This window comes from Emys orbicularis, chromosome 22, assembly GCF_028017835.1.
Source record: "Emys orbicularis isolate rEmyOrb1 chromosome 22, rEmyOrb1.hap1, whole genome shotgun sequence".
Taxonomy (NCBI): Eukaryota; Metazoa; Chordata; order Testudines; family Emydidae; genus Emys; species Emys orbicularis.
In genome coordinates, this window is record NC_088704.1 from 12,682,147 (window position 1) to 12,702,092 (window position 19,946).

The window sequence follows — 19,946 nt, forward strand, 5'->3', positions numbered from 1 at the left end:
CCTGCAAACATTTATGTGAGTGAGTAACTATATTCTTGACTTCAATGGGACTACTCACATGAGGAAAGCTAGGACCTGGTCCTACGTGCAGGGAGCTCCTTCACTGGATTGGGGCTATACTGATGCACTCATGTGTTCACAGAATACTCAGAGCTATACATATATTTTATCTTTATTTATAGCCTGATGGGAGTTGTAGGCCGGTCGGGTGGGAAAGGACTACATCTCCCAGCATGCAGGGGGAGCGGGAGAGGGCGGCCGCGTTAGGCAGTAGCTGCGAGGCCAATATGTAAAAAGACTACGTGTCCCGGCGTGCACCGGGGTTGGGTCTGTGGAAGAGCCGCGCTCTGGGAGCCGGACTACAAGGTCCGGCATGCACCGGGCTGGGGCTTGTCTTTGGGCTAAGGTACTAGGGGAGCGGCTTAGCTACCGTTGCACCTCAGCCCCAGGCTAGGCGGGGGAGATGGCGGGAGAGGCTCCCGGAAGCGGGGAGGGGGTCTCTCCGCTGAAGCAGTGCCTGATCCGACGGAAGAGCCAGCAAGAGCACCACGGGGTGGCGGCCTCCTGCCTGCGGGAGCTGCGGAGCAAGGGTGAGGGGGAGCGGGGCAGGGATCCTCTGGGGGAGGGGATCTAGGTGATGGGGAAGGGCTCCTGTAGGTGGGGGGGAGGGGCAGCCTGTGGGAGAGGGGGTGGGGGAGGCAGGGAAACAGTAAATGGGGGAGAGTCTGGGAAGACGGCTGGGGCCTGAGTGGGGTGTGCTGGGGGCTCTGGTATGTTTGTTTCAGCCCCTCTCCCCCATCATACTGTGCTGCCTACATTACTCCAGTGAGCCCTTCCTGTTGTGGTGACCCCTTCTTTTCTCAGCTGGGCAACCCCACAATGGCATTGTGGGGAGGAATAGGGCATAGGAAACGGTGTGAGGGAGGTGCCATGTGACTGGGAGGGTGCTGGGGTTAGGTAGAGCAGTGGCTCTCAACCTTTCCAAACTCCTGGACCCCTTTCGGGAGTCTGATTTGTCTCGCGTACCCCCAAGTTTCATCTCACTTAAAAACTACATGTTTACAAAATCAGACATAAAAATGCAAAAGTGCCACAAAACATTACTGAAAAATTGCTCGCATTCTCATTTTGACCATCTAATTATAAAATAAATAAATTGGAATATAAATATTGTACTTACATTTCTGTGTTTAGTATATAGATCAGTATAAACAAGTCATTGTCTACACGAAGTTTTAGTTTGTGCTGACTTCACTCATGCTTTTTATGCAGCCTGTTGTAAAACTAAGCAAATATCTAGATGAGTTGATGTACCACTGAGGTAGAGATTCCCTTTGTGCACGTGGGTAGGCTGCTGGGAAACTGTTTTATTTCAGTACTGAAACTGGCACTGTGCCACACTAGCCCATTCTTCTTCCTGTTGGGGGTCTCTCCACAACTGGTGTTGGGCATCGGCACCTTGGCATTATATACTACATACGTTAAGGGCTGCACTTGGGAACTTTTCCTGGGCAGCTATCCGTTCAATGCATGGCTTTAAGATTATGAATTTTAAATACTGTTGAATCCAGACTTTGCCCATGAAATGTGATCCCTGGCATTAATAGCTGCCTGGCTTATGAGTGATGTGTGTGTAGAGCCCCACTGCTGGTTTCTTTAGGTTCTAGGAGGCTGGCAGAGTTAAATCTCCCACATGCCCAGAGGCACTGAGCAGTCAGGTCCCACATACATCACTGTAGATGCTTCTCAGATACAGCTCATGTCATGTTAAAGGTTAAGCTTCGTAATTGCATTAAAGATTTTTAAGCTCCATTAGAGACGAAAATTGTTTGGGCTAAATCTATACTATTCCCTTCAGAGAATACAGGCTGTGTGTACTTGTCTTGTGCTCTTCTTTAAAATGACTATGTGGGTTTGTCTTGCATATGCAAGTATAAATGGCTAAGAGCATATTCTGATCTCTTAAGTCTCCTTGCCCCTGTGGGTTCCCCTCAACTGCCAAGGTGCTGATAGGCACTACAGTCACTTAAAACTGTTGACAAGCAATAGATGTGTATTGCTGGACAAGCCTTGATACCTAGTGTAGTTGGAAAGGCATTTTTATATTTGTGTTATCTGGTCTGGCTAGGGGAGCTCCAGCCCAACCTCTCTACACCCACCTGTTTCTCCTTGATCTATCCAGCAACATTTCCTGAGTCTGTATGTCTGACTTTACCACCTTTTATGTCATAGACCAGGAGGATAAAGGATTAAAATTGAGGACTTGTCCTAGTGTCAAGATAGGGAGATTTGGAAAATGTAAAAGTGAAAATGTAGTTTCTAGGCTGCTCGGCCACATTTGGCCTTATAAAGGAGGATTTTTTTGAGCTTGTATCAGGAACAGCATTCAAAATCTGGATTGATGGAGACAAATTAGTAAACATAAACCAGAGAAGAGTTGATGTACAGGACCTGCATGTGGATAGAGCCCAGTCATTGACCTATCCTAGCGGTAGCCCCAAGGGAAATTTGTGTTTATCATATGTGCATAAAGGACAGTGTTTTTGCCTTGCCACTCTTCCTTCTGCCTCATGAAAACACTTAATCTTCTGCAGCCTGTGACATTCTGGCCATTGACAAGGCCTGGGAGCCCATCACCTTAGTTCTGGCAGAGGATGGCACCATTGTGGATGATGAAGATTACTTCCTGTGTTTACCGCCCAACACCAAGTTTGTGGCACTGGCCAGGAATGAAAAGTGGACCAGCAGCTGCAGAGGTACAGGGCTGGAGGGGAACTTATTGTGACGGGTTGCCCCTCCCCCCCCCGCTTCGGGGTGCCACCTGGGACTGGGGTCCCACTGAGCCTGCCTGACCCACCAGCCTGGGCTCCCTTTACACTGTATTGGTGAGGCAAGCCAGCCAAGCCCTCCCTCAGGCTTCAGACTGCACTTTACAAGCACACATACAGGTAGGGACACACCCAGCTGCAGAATTTACAGGCTGCTGTGATCAGCTCTGCATGGGATGACTCAGCTAAGGAATTGCCCAATACTCAAGTGCACCCCCTCCCCCAGAGGGTAAACCCAAAATTGTACCGTTTTGTGCTGCACAGAGAACTGTACAGTGTAAGCTCATGAAATTCGCCCCCTCCTTCAATGTGGAGAGGGATATACACCGCTTTCTGCCACAAGTTATGATTTCACACACTGGTTTTAAACAAAACAAAAGCAAGTTTATTAACTACAAAAGATAGATTTTAAGTGATACCAAACAGATCAAAGCAAATCACCTAGCAAATAAAACAAACACGCAATCTAAGCTTAATATATTAAAGAAACTGGTTATAAGTAGCAAATTCTCACCCTAAATGTTGTTTTAGTCAGATTGCAGAGATTCTTGAAAGCAGGCTGCACTTGCTTGCAGCTTAAAATTCCAGATATTCCTTTCACAGGCCAGACAACCCTCTACCCTGGGCTCAGCTCTTCTCCTCTAGTCCAGTCTTTTTGTTCTCAGGTGTTTCCAGCAGTCCTCTTTCTTGGACGGGGAATCAATGAAGAATGACCAAACCCTGATGATATCACTCCCCTACCTTAAATATTTTTTGCATATGGTGGTAATCCTTTCTCTCCCAGTGTGGTTCCCATCCCGGTCAGTGGAAAAACACTGGTATCATCATTGAGTCCAGTACCAGATGACTTGGTTACATGTCCCTGCAGCCATAACTCAGAATTCCCAGGAAGGTGGGAGATTAGCATCTTCAAAGACCTGTTGTTTTTCCTAACTGCCCTTCCCAGTGAGCCAGCTACACTGATTGCATTCTGTCTAGTGGGTGTTCCCCAGGTATAAACACATTTGTAATAGATGTATAGACAATATTCCTAACTTCAGTTCCCAAAATGATACATGCATACACGTAGGATAATCGTATTCAGTAAATCATAACCTTTCCAATGATATCTCACATGCCTTAGCTTGCACAAAATACATCATAATTATGCCATACTCATATCATCATAATATTACTATGGAGAATATGGGGCGTAATGCCACACTTATGTCTTAACTTTCCAGACACCGAGACCTCCACTGAAGATGGACTGATGACTCTGCTGGAAGCCTAGTTTAAGTTACTACCTCTGCACTCCCTCTCCTCAGGCTTGAGAGGAACAAGTATTACGGACATGGTGATATTGGTCCTTCACCCTCCTATTCACTTACAGAAACTCACTTGTGCTGAAAACTGAGGAAAGGGCAGGTGATGATGATAATTAAGGGGTGGGGAGAGTAGCAGCCAAGATTGAGAAGAGGTGTGAGGGACCATTCTTTCTTCACAGGAATTCTTGACATAGACACCATGAAAAGAGAATTTTAAAAAAGACTTTAAATGTTAAACACCCCATTCTCCATCTAATCAGTCACACAGACAGGTCAGTGCAAGAGGCTGAGTCCAAAAGGCTAATGATTATTTCCTGGAAGCAACATTTTGAATACACTCTAATTCTAGTGTAGATTTCATAGCTGTGATTCCAACTCTGAGATAAGAAAACCCCAATAGCTCAAAGCTTAGAAGCTGTTTAATTTACCACATCTATCTCCTGTTCAGGAGCTTTGTCCATACACCCCTCAGTAAGGGCTGTTTAGATGTTGTTGTTGTGATCTTTGCAACCATGAGTTTTTCCACTCTTATGGCTGTGATCATTTTTCATGTGTCAGATGGGGGCACAGCCTGGCTCTCAAGGGAGTCCATAGATGAAGTGGACAGTGGTGAAGAGAAGTGGAAGCATCTGGCAAGACAGCTGAAGGATGACCTGTCCAGCATCATTTTGATGTCTGAGGAAGACCTCCAGGTATAGTGAGAACCCATATGTCACACTTCTCTCCTTCTTTCAGTTTCCTCACTAGAGGGGAGAGGGTGAAATCTTAGGAAAGGAAAATGCATCAGTTGGTCCAAATTCAAATACTGTTGACTTGGCTCTGGTGCAGGAGTGAAGTTCTGCTCTTAGGGAAATATTCTCCCAATGGAATGAATAGGCTTTTAAAAATGACACTGTGTAAATCATTCTTTTACACACACAACACACCGTCTGTTCTCCATTTCCTCGCTCACTTGATCCAGCATCCCTCCTCTCCACGCTGACTCTCATCTTTTCTACCTTCTCTCCCATATTGATGCTGTATCCCTACTTTTTCTGGTTCTCAGACATAGACTGATTCATCTCTCATCCCACATGTTTTCTCATTCCTCACTAAGCTCTTAGTTCCTTCCTATAGGGTTTGCATCCTGGCCTCCAACTACACCTGTCCTTTTTGTTTGTCTTGGACTTTGGTCTTTGGAGGGGTTTAGAAGACTTGAGTATTGGTTCCAACAAAATGATCAGCTGCATGCCAGAACTCTTCCTGCCCCTTAACATCTGCACATAACAGGATTTGGTCTTAATGATTGTCACTTGTAGTACGCGTTCAACAGTCTGGAACAAAAGTTACTTTCCAAAAGCCAGTCCCTGTTGGTGTTGGCATGTCTCACTCAAACTGATCAGTGGGGTTTTCGCTGTAGAATTGTTAGAATTTCTCTGTGTTGTTCCAAAAGTAGGCGATAATTTCACACCTTTCTGAGGGCCCTTTGACTGCAGGTAAAGAACTTTGGCTTGTGGGAGTGCTAGTTAAAACCACTTATAACCTGGCTGACTTGACTTGGAAATGCTTAATAAAACTTTCTGTATCCTTGCAAGGTTGAGACTTTGTTTCTCCATACATGCGACTTGGGAGGTATGCCATCTTTACAGCTCTGTTGTAGTCAGTCCGATAGAACAATCAAAATGAGGCTTACCTAAATCATTCCATGTAGCAGGACTCCACTGTTTCGTTTAGGTTCTCATTGATGTACCATGTTCAGACTTGGCCCATGAGCTTTCCCAAAATCAGCCAAAAACCCAGATGTTACAGGACACCCTGCAGCAGGCGCTGGACAGACGAGAGGAAGAACGCCAATCCAAACAGCTCCTGGAACTCTACATGAAGGCCTTGAAGAATGAAGGCAGCATTTTAATCAAGGCATCAGGTAAGGAGCATGAGCAACTTTCCAGAGACATCTGAAAGGGATGAAAGGGGAGGGGAAATGAGAAAGCTCTATGAGCCATTGCTGCTGTGAAGGAGCTTGTGGTGATGCTGCAGTAGTTGGTGCAAACTGATCAAACCGCATTCCCAGCCCTCCACTTGTGTTCATGCTGCTGGCTAATGTTAAACACTGTCTCCCTGCTACTTTTCAGAACCTGACGCTGCACCCAGGGAGGAGATGAATGTAGTCGACACTGATAGCAGCAGTGCAGGTGCCTCCACAAAAAGATCACTCAGTAGCAAGATCCTTGCTGCACTGAAAGAGAAACCTGCCCCAGAACTCAGCTTAGACAGTCAGGATCTAGAGGTTGGTAAGTCTGGTCTTCACCCTGTTCTAGACAGGCTGACTGGCATCTCCCTATGGAGAGAGGGGATGTGGGGAAAACTGCCCTTTCACCTCTGGAGACCCAACTGTTATTACCTTTGTGCCTTAAACTAGAGTGAGATTTAGTCTTATTTCTCTCCACTTTATTAAACCCCAGTACATCATGGTTATCTTTTGTTCAAAATCACAGCACTGTGGAACCTTGCCACAGCATATGCTTCCTCCATGCCTGGAGCTTCCCTGTGGTATCACCTTGTCTTTTTCCCAAGCAGTACAATTACTCAAATACCCTTCTCCCCTGAAAGGAACCCATCATGGGAACTTGTTGTGAGCTTTGTCGACTATTCATAGGAAATGGCCACCCAGAGTTCAAACTAAGACTGTTTTACGAGCTAGCTCTTTGAATGCAAATCTGCATTTAGCAGTATTTTTTTTTTTTATATTACCAGGCCAGCATAAAGGTCCCAGTAAAACAGAAAAACAATGTAAATAAACCCCTATCTTGGAAAGGTGAAGATTTCTACAATTGCCTCTCATCCTGAAGTTTTCATCTTGGTTGCAAGGACCAGTGACTTCCTTGTTTGCTTCTTTCTACTGTAGACAAACGGAGTGAAAATGTATTGATTTTGTTTGGCTGGAGTTAAGTCATTCAGGCACCTGCTGGACCTTTCCAGCTCCTAACTTCTAGATGCCAAGTAGAATTAAAAACAAATTAGGCTTGAAAGGTAGAAACTTTAAGTGAGAGAATTGTGAAGCTCAAGGATAAATGTGTTAGACCCCAGTGAGTTTTTGGTCTTAATTAAATATACCAAATCATTTGCTAGTGTTTCAGCAGTTCTCTCATGGATCCACCTATTTTTACTGGGAGGGGGGAGAGGGTTCAGTTCAGGAGGAGTGTACCACTAGAGGAAATTCTGGCTGTTGTAAAAGACAAGGCGTAGGGCACTGAGGATTAGTGTGTCCAACTTTTTCTTTCACAGCTGGTTTTCAAGGAAGACACAGAAGCCTTGGCTCTGGCACTGAGCTGGGATAAGCAGAAGACTGAAGCTCTCCAGCAGGCCTGTGATCAGGAGCTCTCCAGGCGCCTACAGCAAGTGCAGGCTCTACACTCCCTGAGGAGTATATCAAAGGGCAAGAGAAAGCTGCCCTGGGGAGACTGGTTGAGTTCAAAACGCAAGAAGTAAGAGACTTTGCAGCACTACTGCTGGCACTGCTTTAAATGTCAAGGAAACATGGGTCTCTTGTGTATTAGAGCCAACACAAGCAAACGGTGTGTTAAATTCCCCAAGTAACAGTTTGCTGGTCATACTATGCTCTGCCTCTAGAGAACTAAAAACTGGGCTTGTCTCTGCCTCTGTGTTGTTAACAGACAGGTTTAATCCTTCTAGTGAGAGTCTAGGATCTCATGTAACCAAAGGCTTTATTTTTTTTCCAGAGTAGTGGTTCTTGTCAAATAACTTCTGTAAACACAACCAGTGTCCTGCTAAATGCTGCATTAGAGAGATATTTTGAATGCAGGACTGGGAGCCAGGTGCTCTTCAGTTCTAATCCTGACTAACCCTCTCTGTGGCCTCAGGCATCTCACTTGTCTCTCTTCCCCCCCCCCCCCATCTTTCAGATGTGGGGAGTTACTTACTCACAGGGGTATTGTGAGGCTAAGCCTTGGTGTACACTTAAGTTTTACTAGCATACCTATGTCAGGTAGGATGGTGGAGGGGGGAAAATCACACCCCTAACCAACATAGTTGTACAATCAAAGGGCCTACTGTAGGTGTATTTCTACTAGCAAAAGAATTCTTTTACAGGTATAGCTGATTCCATTCAGGGAACTGGTTTAAACAAGAGAACTTTTGCTAGCATAAGCTGCATCTCCACTTGGGTATTAGTGGGTTTCCTCTACCCATATACTGGCAAACCCTTTCAAGTATAGACAAGGCCCAAGTTAGAGGGCACTTTGAAGACTGCTGTGTGAGTATGAAGGTTTCCACACCAAATTCTGAGGCTGCACAGGAGAGTGCAGATCAAGCACATTCTCTTCAGATTAATTTCTAAACAGAGTGCAATAGTGAGAGATGAAGTGTTCTCAGTGCCTGTTCCTGCTGAGGTTTATTACAGTTTGGTGTAGTCATACTGCCAGTGTGCAGAGTTTTTCCAGCTACCACTTTATGTGGCATTGACTGAGAACCAGTCTGGGATCCAGGGACTTCAGGTTCAAATCCTGGTTCTGATAATCTCGTGCTATGTGACTGACCAAATCATATTTTAACCTTTGTGCCATTATTTCCACATGCTACTACCTCCCCCTGCGGGAGGAGAGTGAGAACTGATATTTGTAAAGCATGCTGAAAATTAAAATGCTTGGTTTTTAAAGGGCTTCAGGGAGCAAACTTCATATTTGGGCCTGTCTATATTCCTATCTTTTATACAACATCATGACACTGTTTTTATTTACTGGCCTATTTTTTTAAAATCATTTGAAACACTTTTTTAATGGAGAATTTTAATATTAAAAGCTTGTTATACTATTAGGCTGTTTGTGATGCTCGCACACGCTGCCTGGCTTGTTGTATATCTCCAAGAACATGACAGTCTAATTATTGGAAGCACCCTGATATCACCCAAGCACCAAGGGGGCTTGTTGTCTCAGGTTTTTTTTTTTTTTTTTTAAACTGTACTGTTTGTGGCAATTAGCCTTCCCAAAGGTGCCATTTGGCTTTGACCCACATTAACGTTGGTAACAATGCATTAGCACATACATTCTCTGTTCTATTGATAGTTCTGTCCTAGGAGAGCAAAAGATAAAAATGCTGAAGCATTTAAAAAAGAGGCAGTGAATGTTTAATATACACAATTATACAGTATTTCCAACACTGCAAAACCCATTAATTTAACATTAGGTTAAGCAGTGGAGTAGATAAGTCACTTAATGTATAGCAAAGCTGAATATTCAGATATGCCCCTTGTGTACAGATGTTGCAATCTAGCTTTTAATGAATGTGCCATAACTACAATGTTTACTATAGTGATAATGAACATAACCCCAAACCAGTTCTAGTGCCTCTGATGTAACTTAAGCAAAAATCTGCTGTCTTATAGGAAAACTAAGTTTAACTTTTATTTCCTACAAAACCATGCTGAATCTTAATTAGGACTAGATCTGAGTTAAGGGTGTCACTTACATCTTTCTAATTGAAAGGTATTACCTAGACTTAAACATGGGATCCAATTGCCAAGTACCTACTGAAGTGCTGTCTTGTCTCTGAAATAAAGCTCACTCTTGGCCTGAACTGCCCTTTTCTTTTACAATGGAACAATATGCGTCCCTGAGTTGGACAGGGAAAACAATTGTTTATCACAATACTTATCTACCTTCTCACATTGTAAGCAATTTTCCTGCCACAGTAGATGGAGTTTTTCTCCTGTTGTAGGCTGCCATAATAGCTGTATTGAATGTTCATTCAGGATAGAACATATGCATCTGATATACTACTCAGGCAAAGCCATGCCTTATTCAACTGTGTAAAAATAATTTACTCTTAAGTACAAATTCAGCAATGAACTAGACCAGCCAGCACCATGCTTTTTCAGTTTACTGATTCTCCTACTGGGCAAAGAACAGTTGAAGGCTTGCCGCTTTTTCATTCTAAAGCCTTATTTTCTGAGGGGTACAATTCACGCAAAGCTGAAACTTAGCAAGCAAAAGTTCAACCCAGTTTGAAAATCCTGTGGCCCCCATTTATATAAGAGAAACAAAAGTTGCTCTTTATAGTTATCTTTCATATTATAAATTTAATGCATGCCATTTTAAGTATGAAATGTGCTATCCTCTATCTGTTAGGAGTGAGCTGTCTAACTCACTTGCAGATAGCACTAGGTCCTTTTAGCTATTAAGTGACGGAGGCCACACTGCTTTATTTTTAGTAGGGCTGCAGTATTGAGTTCTATCTAGTTTTTCCCCACTCTAGATTTAAAAAAAAAAAAAAAAACGATAGAGGTCTTGAATTGCTTTCCACCCTATATACTGTTTTATGCTGTGCTATGGGCAGGGCTCCTTAAATCTATAAAGCTCTATGTAAAATTATGGTTCCATAGAAACACATCTGATTTCACAGAACTTAATTTATTGACTATAGACCCACCACAGCATGACTTCCAGAGTACTCTAAAAAAACAGTTATGGCTGCTTCCTACAAACAAGGTAACAATTAGACTCACACTTAATCTAGGACAAAACACTTTACCTGATACAGACACAAAATAACTGCAGCTTATTCAGATTTTCCAGATGTTTTGGACCTACTTTTCTTATTCATCTAGCATTTAAAACACTCCCAGATGTTTGCCTTGCTTAAGTTTGAAATTCAAGTTTGGTTGATAAAGGTAATTAGTATTGCTGTAATATATTTAGACTTCTGTAAGGCATTTGAATTGGCATTGCCCAACATTTTGATTTAAATAAACCTAGAATGTTACAAAATTAATATGGTAAACATTAATAGATTAAATTGGTAGGTCTCAAAAATGTAATTGTAAACAGGGAATCATAGAATGGGTATGCATGCAGTGGGGTCCCACAAGGCTTCATTTTTGGCCCTATGCTATTTAATATTTTTATCAGTAACCTGGGGGGGGGGGGAAAAAAGCATGACTGAGAAAGTTTGTAGATGACCCAAAAACTGGGTGAGTGGTAAATAACAAAGAGGACAGGTCACTGATTTAGAGTGATCTGGATCTCTTGGTAAACTGGGTACAAGCAAACAATATGCACTGTAATATGGCTTAACTGTATATGTCTAGGAACAAACAATGTACACCATACTTACATGATGCGGGACTCTATCCTGGGAACCAGTGACAGAAAAAGATTTGGGGATTGTAGTGGATAATCAGATGAATATGAGCTCCCAATGTGATGCTGTGACCACAAGAGCTAAAGTGATAACTGGGATACATAAACAGGGGAATCTCAGGTAGGAGTAGAGATTATTTCACTGCTGTATTTAGCACTGATGTGACTGCTGCTGGAATACTGCCCAATTCTGGTGCCCATAATTCAAGAAAGATGTTAATAAATTGAAGAGGGTTCAGAGAAGAGCCATGAGAATGATGAAAGGATTAGAAAACGTATCTTATAGTGATAGACTCAAGGAGCTCAATTATTTAGCTTAAAGAAGATTAAGGGGTGATTTACAGGGCTGTCGCATCTTAATGTGCATTTAACATGCGCAATTTCAACTTTACGCGGTCGGCAAAAAAAAAAAAGAGAAAAATAACAATTTTAATACTATACCTGTAGTGCGGGCGATTTCGCCCGCCATTGAACTCAATGGAATTTTGCTATACGTGGTTTTCGCTTTACGCGCTAACCACGGAACGGAACCCCCGCGTAAGATGAGACAGACCTGTAATTACAGTCTATAAGAATCTACATGGGGAACAAATATTAGCTTTGCATTCTAGCAGAGAAATGTATAAAATGATCCAATGGGTGGAAGTTGAAGCTAGACAAATTCAGACTAGAAACAAGGTGTAAATTTTTAAAATTGAGTACTTGATCATTAGAACAATTTACCAAGTGGTGGATTCTCCATCATTGACCATTTTTAAATCAAGATTGGATGTTTTTAACTGAAAGATACGCTGTAGGAATTATTTGGGAAAATTCTATGGCCTGGGTTATACAGGAGGTCAAACTAGGTGATCACAACAGTCCCATCTTGCCTTGGAATCTATGAAGCTTACTTTTAATTTATACTAAACAGTAATGCATCTCTCATGTATAGGTTAATGTTGACACAAAAAGCAAACTACTGGTAGTTGTAACAGCATTAAAGAAAGATACAGGTGCAGATATTAGAAAAAAAACAACACAAACTAGGTCTTCCAAAAAAACTTTAAGAGAAATTAAAAGTCTTTCCCAGAGCAAGCTCTACAGTGATGTAGTATAAAGTAGGAGGTTGTACCAGATAATGGTATGAAAAACCTAAGGAACAAGAATAAAAAAATAGCATGATCCTTGCAGCTCCGCTATAGATAATGCCATTGTAACTATTTATTAAACCTGCTCCTGCAGTCCCTCCTCCCCTTAGAGGATTTTGGGAAAATGAGAACTGCAGGATCAGACCAAAAGTTGTTGGGCAGTTGACATTCAGCCTTTTATCTGAACTGTAGCGCAAATAGTAACAACTTAGTACTTTTCAAGAAGCTCAGTCTGTATGTTTGCGCTCCATTTCAATCATAGAATTATTTTTGTCTACACAGTTCTATTCAATTTTTATTAGAGAATGAGGATGGGGAGAGAGAGTCTAATCACACTTATTACAAAGAGACAGTATTTGTTCACAGAAAAGCAGTCACTGATAATATTCATCCTGATTGAGGCAGCTGTTGCTAAAGCCACTCTAAAATAGATCTTCAGGAAGCTATTTTGTTAGCAGGAGGAGAAAGTCTTCCAGAAGAAGTTCCTGCAGGGGGACTTTTCCCATGCTCGAGGTTGATGAAAGGCAGACCTCTCTTGCCGGTTGGCGAGCTCTACCACCTCCTCCATCAGGGATGCATCCTCCATCTGGGATATCCAGTCAGCCAGTGCAGAGAGGAAAGTGAGCAAGGTGCTTCTCTTTACATCTGTCAGTTCCTGCAAGTACTTGTAAAAAAAGAAAGAATTATTTATCTTAGGGGGAGAAACCCTTCCTCCAAGTGAGAGAGGGCAGCCTAAAGTGTGGCTGAAAGGCACATCCTGTCACAGAGAAGGTCACATAGCATCTATGTTTGTACTCCCAACAACAGTTGCCCACTGTTTCTATTAATGTATTTCAGCATCACTGGGGCAAGCTAGCAGTGGGTAAAATCATGATTTCCCAATTACCGGTACTTTTTTTGCATGCTCTGAGTCCAGCAGTGAGACATTAGGGGGATACTTAATGTTCATAAAACATTGAATTCCTCATTTGAAAAGAGCTGTTGCTGGTAACAATATTATCTTTAAGTTAACACAATCATTCAGTTTTCATATGGAGAGGTAGAGCTGTTCCCAGGGCCATATAATGATAGCTTAGGCATCTTAAAGGAACACCATCAACTGGAAATCTAGTCAGTTATTAAGAACTAAAAGATACTGCACCTGCCAATTTCTTTGGTCATAAAATCATCTTCCTTTTTGTTTTAAAATTATTTTCTTTTCCCTATTGCACAAGACCCAGGCAAACAAGCTGCTTATATAAAAGAAATGGAAACTGCATACACAGTAAAAACTGACTTTTTCCCCTCTAAGATTTCAATTAATAGTAGTCTTAATGTTACTTGCCACAGCAGGTATAAAAGACAGAAGCATTATTTTTAATCTGTGTCCTTTTAAAATTCTGTTACTGTCTTCAACATCCTTTAAAAGTCCCACCAAAAAAATGTCAAGAGCTATCAGCTAATAAACTACCAAACTACAGTGCTGTAGCTCATTCTATAATTTCAATGAAAAATCCTTTTTTAATGGTCAAGTTTATGTACTGGTTCTTGGATCTTTTTCAAAAGAGTACAGTAAATCAAACACTTAAAGCTGAAAACTCTTTAAATGGCTAATTTAATGACATTTTTTAGAAACCAGTAAAAGCATTCAATTATCTTTATAAATTAAGGCACTTTTTTTAGTGTAGACACATATAGGCAGCTAAGTGACTAGGCCATTATGTTATTGAAGTATTCAGTTCAGAGCCGAGTTCCCTGTCTGGGGCTGACAAATCTCTTACGGCAAGATAGGATCATTTATAATGAAAAATGCTAACGCACTTCAACAAACTGCAGCTCCATTGAGTTGCGACCATTTCTGGGGTGGAGGAAACAGCAGCCAACTGACATAATGATTATATGTGTATGCTGGGGAGGCGAAAGGGGGAATTTTTGGTCAGGGACAACTGGTCAAGCCATTAGGCTTATTGAATTTCCCTAGGACTTTAATGTCAGGGGAGCACAGACAGGACCCCAGTGTTGAAGGTCTCATCTAAATGATGTACAAACAAAATGGTACAAACAAGGCAGTTATTGTACTACCAAAAGTTTATGCTTTTAAAGGCAGGTCAGCCTCTGAGGAAGTACCAAATCCCCACTAAAGTAAGGAGTGGGATAAACAAGAGGAGGAAATAGAGGGCACAGAGCAGAAAAAGGGGGAACTGCAACAAACTAATGCCTTAGGTTCTCCTGTTATTAGATCCTGGCAATTTGAGTACCCTGTGCCCCCAGATGATGAACTGTTGTTCACCTGGGTACAGTAAAAAGAAGAGTGAATAACAAGCATTATAGACATAATGGTTTTGTATCCATTCTCAGCTTACCTTGCTGTCTTTCAATATGTGTCTTTCCTGTACTGGACGTGCAGCAGCCCCCATCATCCAGGAGACAGAAGTCAGCAGAAGAAACAGGCAGAGTGGTGGATGCATGTGGAATACTGCCTGATAGAGCTCTGCAACAAGCTACTTCCCTGCCTTGCAAGTTATCTTTTTTTCCTTTGGGCGGGAGCAAAACTTCCAGCTCAGTTATTTTTATATTTCAGCAGCCCCCCTTTTCACGCGAAAAAACAAAGAGCAATTAACTTCCCAACAATACATTGTTTGGATTTAACCCTTAATTAGAGCTTCTGGATTGCGCTGCTATTAAGTGTGAATTTGCTGTTAATTTAAGCTGCATATGCATTCTGTTTGCTAAAAAAAAACCCATAATTTCCTCACCATTATTCCTATAATGACCAGGCAGTCTTGAGTACAAAATAGGGTGATTTAGCTGCAAATGATTCATGATTGTGGATTTTGTGCATGGGTTTGGTGATGGGAGGAGAGGCTGCAGAGAGTCAATTTAAAAGCAGAAGCATTGCGCCTTACGCTATCCTGAATGATCAACGTTTAAGCTCGAACATGGCCAAGAATCCTCCACTGCAGCAACCCACTGAAGTCATGGGTTTCAAAAATTTAATCATTAATGCATCTGATCAAATTACATCCTGGAAGTTTTTTCTTTCTTCTGGTCACCTAGTCAGAAAGAAGCTGCCCTGGCTGAATATCCTCATGGAGTGACATGTCCTGAGTTGCCCACCTAGCCTCAATGGTGGTTTGTCTTCCTAGGACCATGGCTGCAGACTCAACCCTCTTCAAAGGGACCAGAAACCTTGGGAATGGATACAGCGCTGCTGGAGGGTCTATCAGAGAAGCCTTGCTTTGTTTAAAACGAGTTTGAGATCACTTACAATTAATGTAAACAACTGAGCTGTTTTTGATCTTAGTGCTGTGAAGTGTAGCTATATCACTTTCAAAGGCTTCCACATTCCCTTCACAGAAGTGAACAGTAGCATCACAACCGTCCTTTGAAGATGTTAACAGGCAGCTGGAATGAAATCTTTAAAATGCTAGGGATCCACAGAGAGCATCTAAAGGGGGAAGGATGCAGTTTGGATCTGCCTGAAGTTCTCTGGGTGAGCATACGAGGCTCTAAGTTTCAATTTCTTTCCTGCACCGCACCCCAACCCAACCCAACCCAGCAATAGTTGGAACCTTTGACAGGCTGACTATAATTTGGATCAAGGAGTCCTAGCAGTAATTTGGAGCTAGAGGACAGAGCTGAAGGCATACTGGTCTTTTGGTTTGTGAATGTATCCAACATATTTAAATTTTATACTTAATAGTTTGCATTTTAAAGAGATTTACCAATATTAACTAAATAGCTGCCACCAGTCATGAGGTGTATAGGCTCTGTCCAGCAGCTGGCAAGGAAAGGGTTAACCTTCTGCCTCGAGGAAGCATCAGTTGGCCCAGAGTGCAGGAGTTTCCAGGGAGGGCAGCTGTGTAGAATGAATTATTTCTCCCTCCCAGGCCATTATCCTTTCATGGATTGAGAACTGGTTAAAGGACAGGGAACAAAGGGTAGGAATTAATGGTAAATTCTCAGAATGGAGAGGGGTAACTAGTGGTGTTCCCCAAGGGTCAGTCCTAGGACCTATCCTATTCAATTTATTCATAAATGATCTGGAGAAAGGGGTAAACAGTGAGGTGGCAAAGTTTGCAGATGATACTAAACTACTCAAGATAGTTAAGACCAAAGCAGATTGTGAAGAACTTCAAAAAGATCTCACACAACTAAGTGATTGGGCAACAAAATGGCAAATGAAATTTAATGTGGATAAATGTAAAGTAATGCACATTGGAAAAAATAACCCCAACTATACATACAACATGATGGGGGCTAATTTAGCTACAACGAGTCAGGAAAAAGATCTTGGCGTCATCGTGGATAGTTCTCTAAAGATGTCCACGCAGTGTGCAGAGGCGGTCAAAAAAGCAAACAGGATGTTAGGAATCATTAAAAAGGGGATAGAGAATAAGACTGAGAATATATTATTGCCCTTATATAAATCCATGGTTCGCCCACATCTCGAATACTGTGTACAGATGTGGTCTCCTCACCTCAAAAAAGATATTCTAGCACTAGAAAAGGTTCAGAAAAGAGCAACTAAAATGATTAAGGGTTTAGAGAGGGTCCCATATGAGGAAAGATTAAAGAGGCTAGGACTCTTCAGTTTGGAAAAGAGAAGACTAAGGGGGGACATGATAGAGGTATATAAAATCATGAGTGATGTTGAGAAAGTGGATAAGGAAAAGTTATTTACTTATTCCCATAATACAAGAACTAGGGGTCACCAAAAGAAATTAATAGGCAGCAGGTTTAAAACAAATAAAAGGAAGTTCTTCTTCACGCAGCGCACAGTCAACTTGTGGAACTCCTTACCTGAGGAGGTTGTGAAGGCTAGGACTATAACAATGTTTAAAAGGGGACTGGATAAATTCATGGTGGCTAAGTCCATAAATGGCTATTAGCCAGGATGGGTAAGAATGGTGTCCCTAGCCTCTGTTCGTCAGAGGATGGAGATGGATGGCAGGAGAGAGATCACTTGATCATTGCCTGTTAGGTTCACTCCCTCTGGGGCACCTGGCATTGGCCACTGTCGGTAGACAGATACTGGACTAGATGGACCTTTGGTCTGACCCAGTACGGCCTTTCTTATGTTCTTATGGGTATACTCTGGGGACCTCTAGAGCTTTGCCTACAGTAGAGAAAATTTTTGTGCTATGCCTGGACACCCCCCCCCCCCCCCCAACATGCTTAATGTCCACCTAGTGCTCCAAATGGTTTACATGCCTACTAAATATAGCTGGATTAATTAGGCTTGCTTTCAGCAGAACTAAACACCAGTTTAGTCTGCACAATATAAGTGCTAGTGTGGATGGCACTAAAATAGTACCCATAATCTTCTGCCTACTGTCACAGGGCACTACAGCTTTTTCAGAATCTGTTGTTTCTGTGGGCCTCGCCAGGAACTGTGGGAGATGTACCCAGAGAACACTGACACCGTTTAGAAGAGTGCTAATGTGGAATAGTTCAGAACACTAATCAACATGGGTCTATTCTCCTCCCCCCACCCCTTTGTTCAATTAGGAACAGTTAATTATTTAATTTAGATGCGAGAGTAATATTAGGGAAGGAAATAATACTCAGTCATTCCTGGCTCTTAAATTCTGTGCTCATTCCTATAATGATGGATGATTATCCCCTTTCTAGAGATGGTAAAACTAAAGCTGAGAAAGGTTGCACAGAATCACATGGCAAGACAATATCAAAACTGGGAAGAGATTTTAGAAATCCGGATTCTGAAGCCTCTTCTCTAATCAATAGTCTTTGCTATGCTACTTTTAGATGATAATTCTAAAAATATTATCCTAGCTCTGCAGTCTTGCCAACTCTGAGCATTCAAAAATCATGAGTCATGTTTATTTTTAAAAAATAGATTTGGGGTTCTTTATATTTGCCTTCTAGTTTCTGAGTCTTTAGGGTACACTTGGTCATATTTTCAAGCTTTTTTCCACCACCATGGGGGCTTTTTTTTTTTTTTTTTTTCTAATTAAAACAGATTCTTATGAAATCACGTGACTCGAGGAGCTCAGGCTTTATGAAAAACACCAAATATCACAGGTGTTGGCAACACTGTCTCAGTTGCCATAATGCTAAGAAGCAGTCAAAGCGAACTCCATGCTGAGTGCCATCTGAAATAGTAGTTTAAAGAGACTCACTCCTCATGGAGTCAGTTGCACCCAAAAATTCAACAGCTGAAGTCTTTCACAGCTCATATAGAAACAAATTCACACAGCACCAGAAGTTCTGTGGAGCAGACAGTATCAAATGGCAGATCAGCCTCAACATTAGACACTTCTATGAACTTTATTTTATAGCCTCTTTCCCAGAATGGCTAATTAAATAATCTGATTTTAAAAGTGAATAAATTAAATATCACATGGAGTAGTAGGAGGACCCAAATGATGAAAAGATTGAACAATGTCAATGGCACAAATGTTCTTAAGGATATAACCACCAGGGGCTTGGAGTCATAATCAGCCAGTCACATGTTTCAGAATTCCAAATATTTCTGATCTGGTTGGCTGGTATAGTGGGTAGTGCTCTGCACCACTATGACTCCAGAGACTCCAGTTTAATTTTCAGACATAACCCCCATTTCCCAGCCCCTCTGAAGGTGACAATGCTATGGAGGTGTCACACTCAGCTAGATAGTGATCCCCTGCTGGTTGCTTTGGAAGCAGCACTGAAGCTCAGAAGAGAGGCTCCCTTGGTATGGGATTCAAGCTGCTATTTCAAAGTTCACTGGGGACTGTAGGGACCTTTGAGGAACAAAACTTGTGTGGAAGCTCAACACTCAGTCTTAGCTAGAACAGAGGGGCACAGAGAAATTCCACTATGAATGTCATTTTTTCCCTGGAAAGAAAGTCTCATGGTGATATAACTCATCCAGACAAATCTTTGAGCATATATCCTCTTCCCACAAAAACATGACAGGGAAACGAGGTATTTGTTAATTTGGGAGAGGCATCTGATTGGTATATTCAGTGATAGAAGCCCAAGGATTCATTTCATTTACTGTTATATAGGAGTTTTGAAATAATAGAAATGTAGGGCTGGAAGGGAGGTCACCAAGTCCAGCCCCCTGCACTGCGGCAGGACCAAGTAAACCTAGATCCTGACAGGTGTTTGTCAACCTGTTCTTAAAACCCTCCAATGATGGGGATTCCACAATCTCCCTTGAAAGCCTATTCCAGAGCTTACCTACCCTTAGAGTTAGAAAGTTTTTCCAAATACCTAACCTAAATCTCCCTTGCTGCAGATTAAGCCCATTACTTCTTGTCCTACCTTTAGTGGACATGGAAAACAACTGATCGTTGTCCTCTTTATAACAGCCCTTAAAATATCTGAACACTTATCAGGTCTCTACTCAGTCTCCTTTTCTCAAGACTAAACATGCCCAGTTTTTTTAACCTTTCCTCATAGGTTAGTTTTTCTAAACCTTTTTTCATTTTTGTTGCTGTCCTCTGAATTCTCTCCAATTTATCCACCTCTTTCCTAAAGTGTGGCTCTCAGAATTGGACAAGTTATCCAGCTGAGGCCTCACCAGGGATAAGCAGAATGGGACAATTACCTCCCAGGTCT

The 19,946-nt window shown here is 42.0% G+C and overlaps 1 protein-coding gene across 1 annotated transcript; it reads left to right on the plus strand.

The window, feature by feature from the left end:
• Window positions 1-463: 463 nt before the first annotated feature.
• On the plus strand, window positions 464-7,980 carry DFFA (DNA fragmentation factor subunit alpha). The gene is made up of 6 exons (XM_065421338.1): window positions 464-590; window positions 2,595-2,756; window positions 4,694-4,827; window positions 5,849-6,038; window positions 6,247-6,401; window positions 7,400-7,980. The coding sequence occupies exons 1-6, from the start codon at window positions 464-466 to the stop codon at window positions 7,601-7,603; spliced, it is 972 nt and encodes a 323-aa protein (XP_065277410.1). The 3' UTR covers window positions 7,604-7,980.
• Window positions 7,981-19,946: the final 11,966 nt, after the last annotated feature.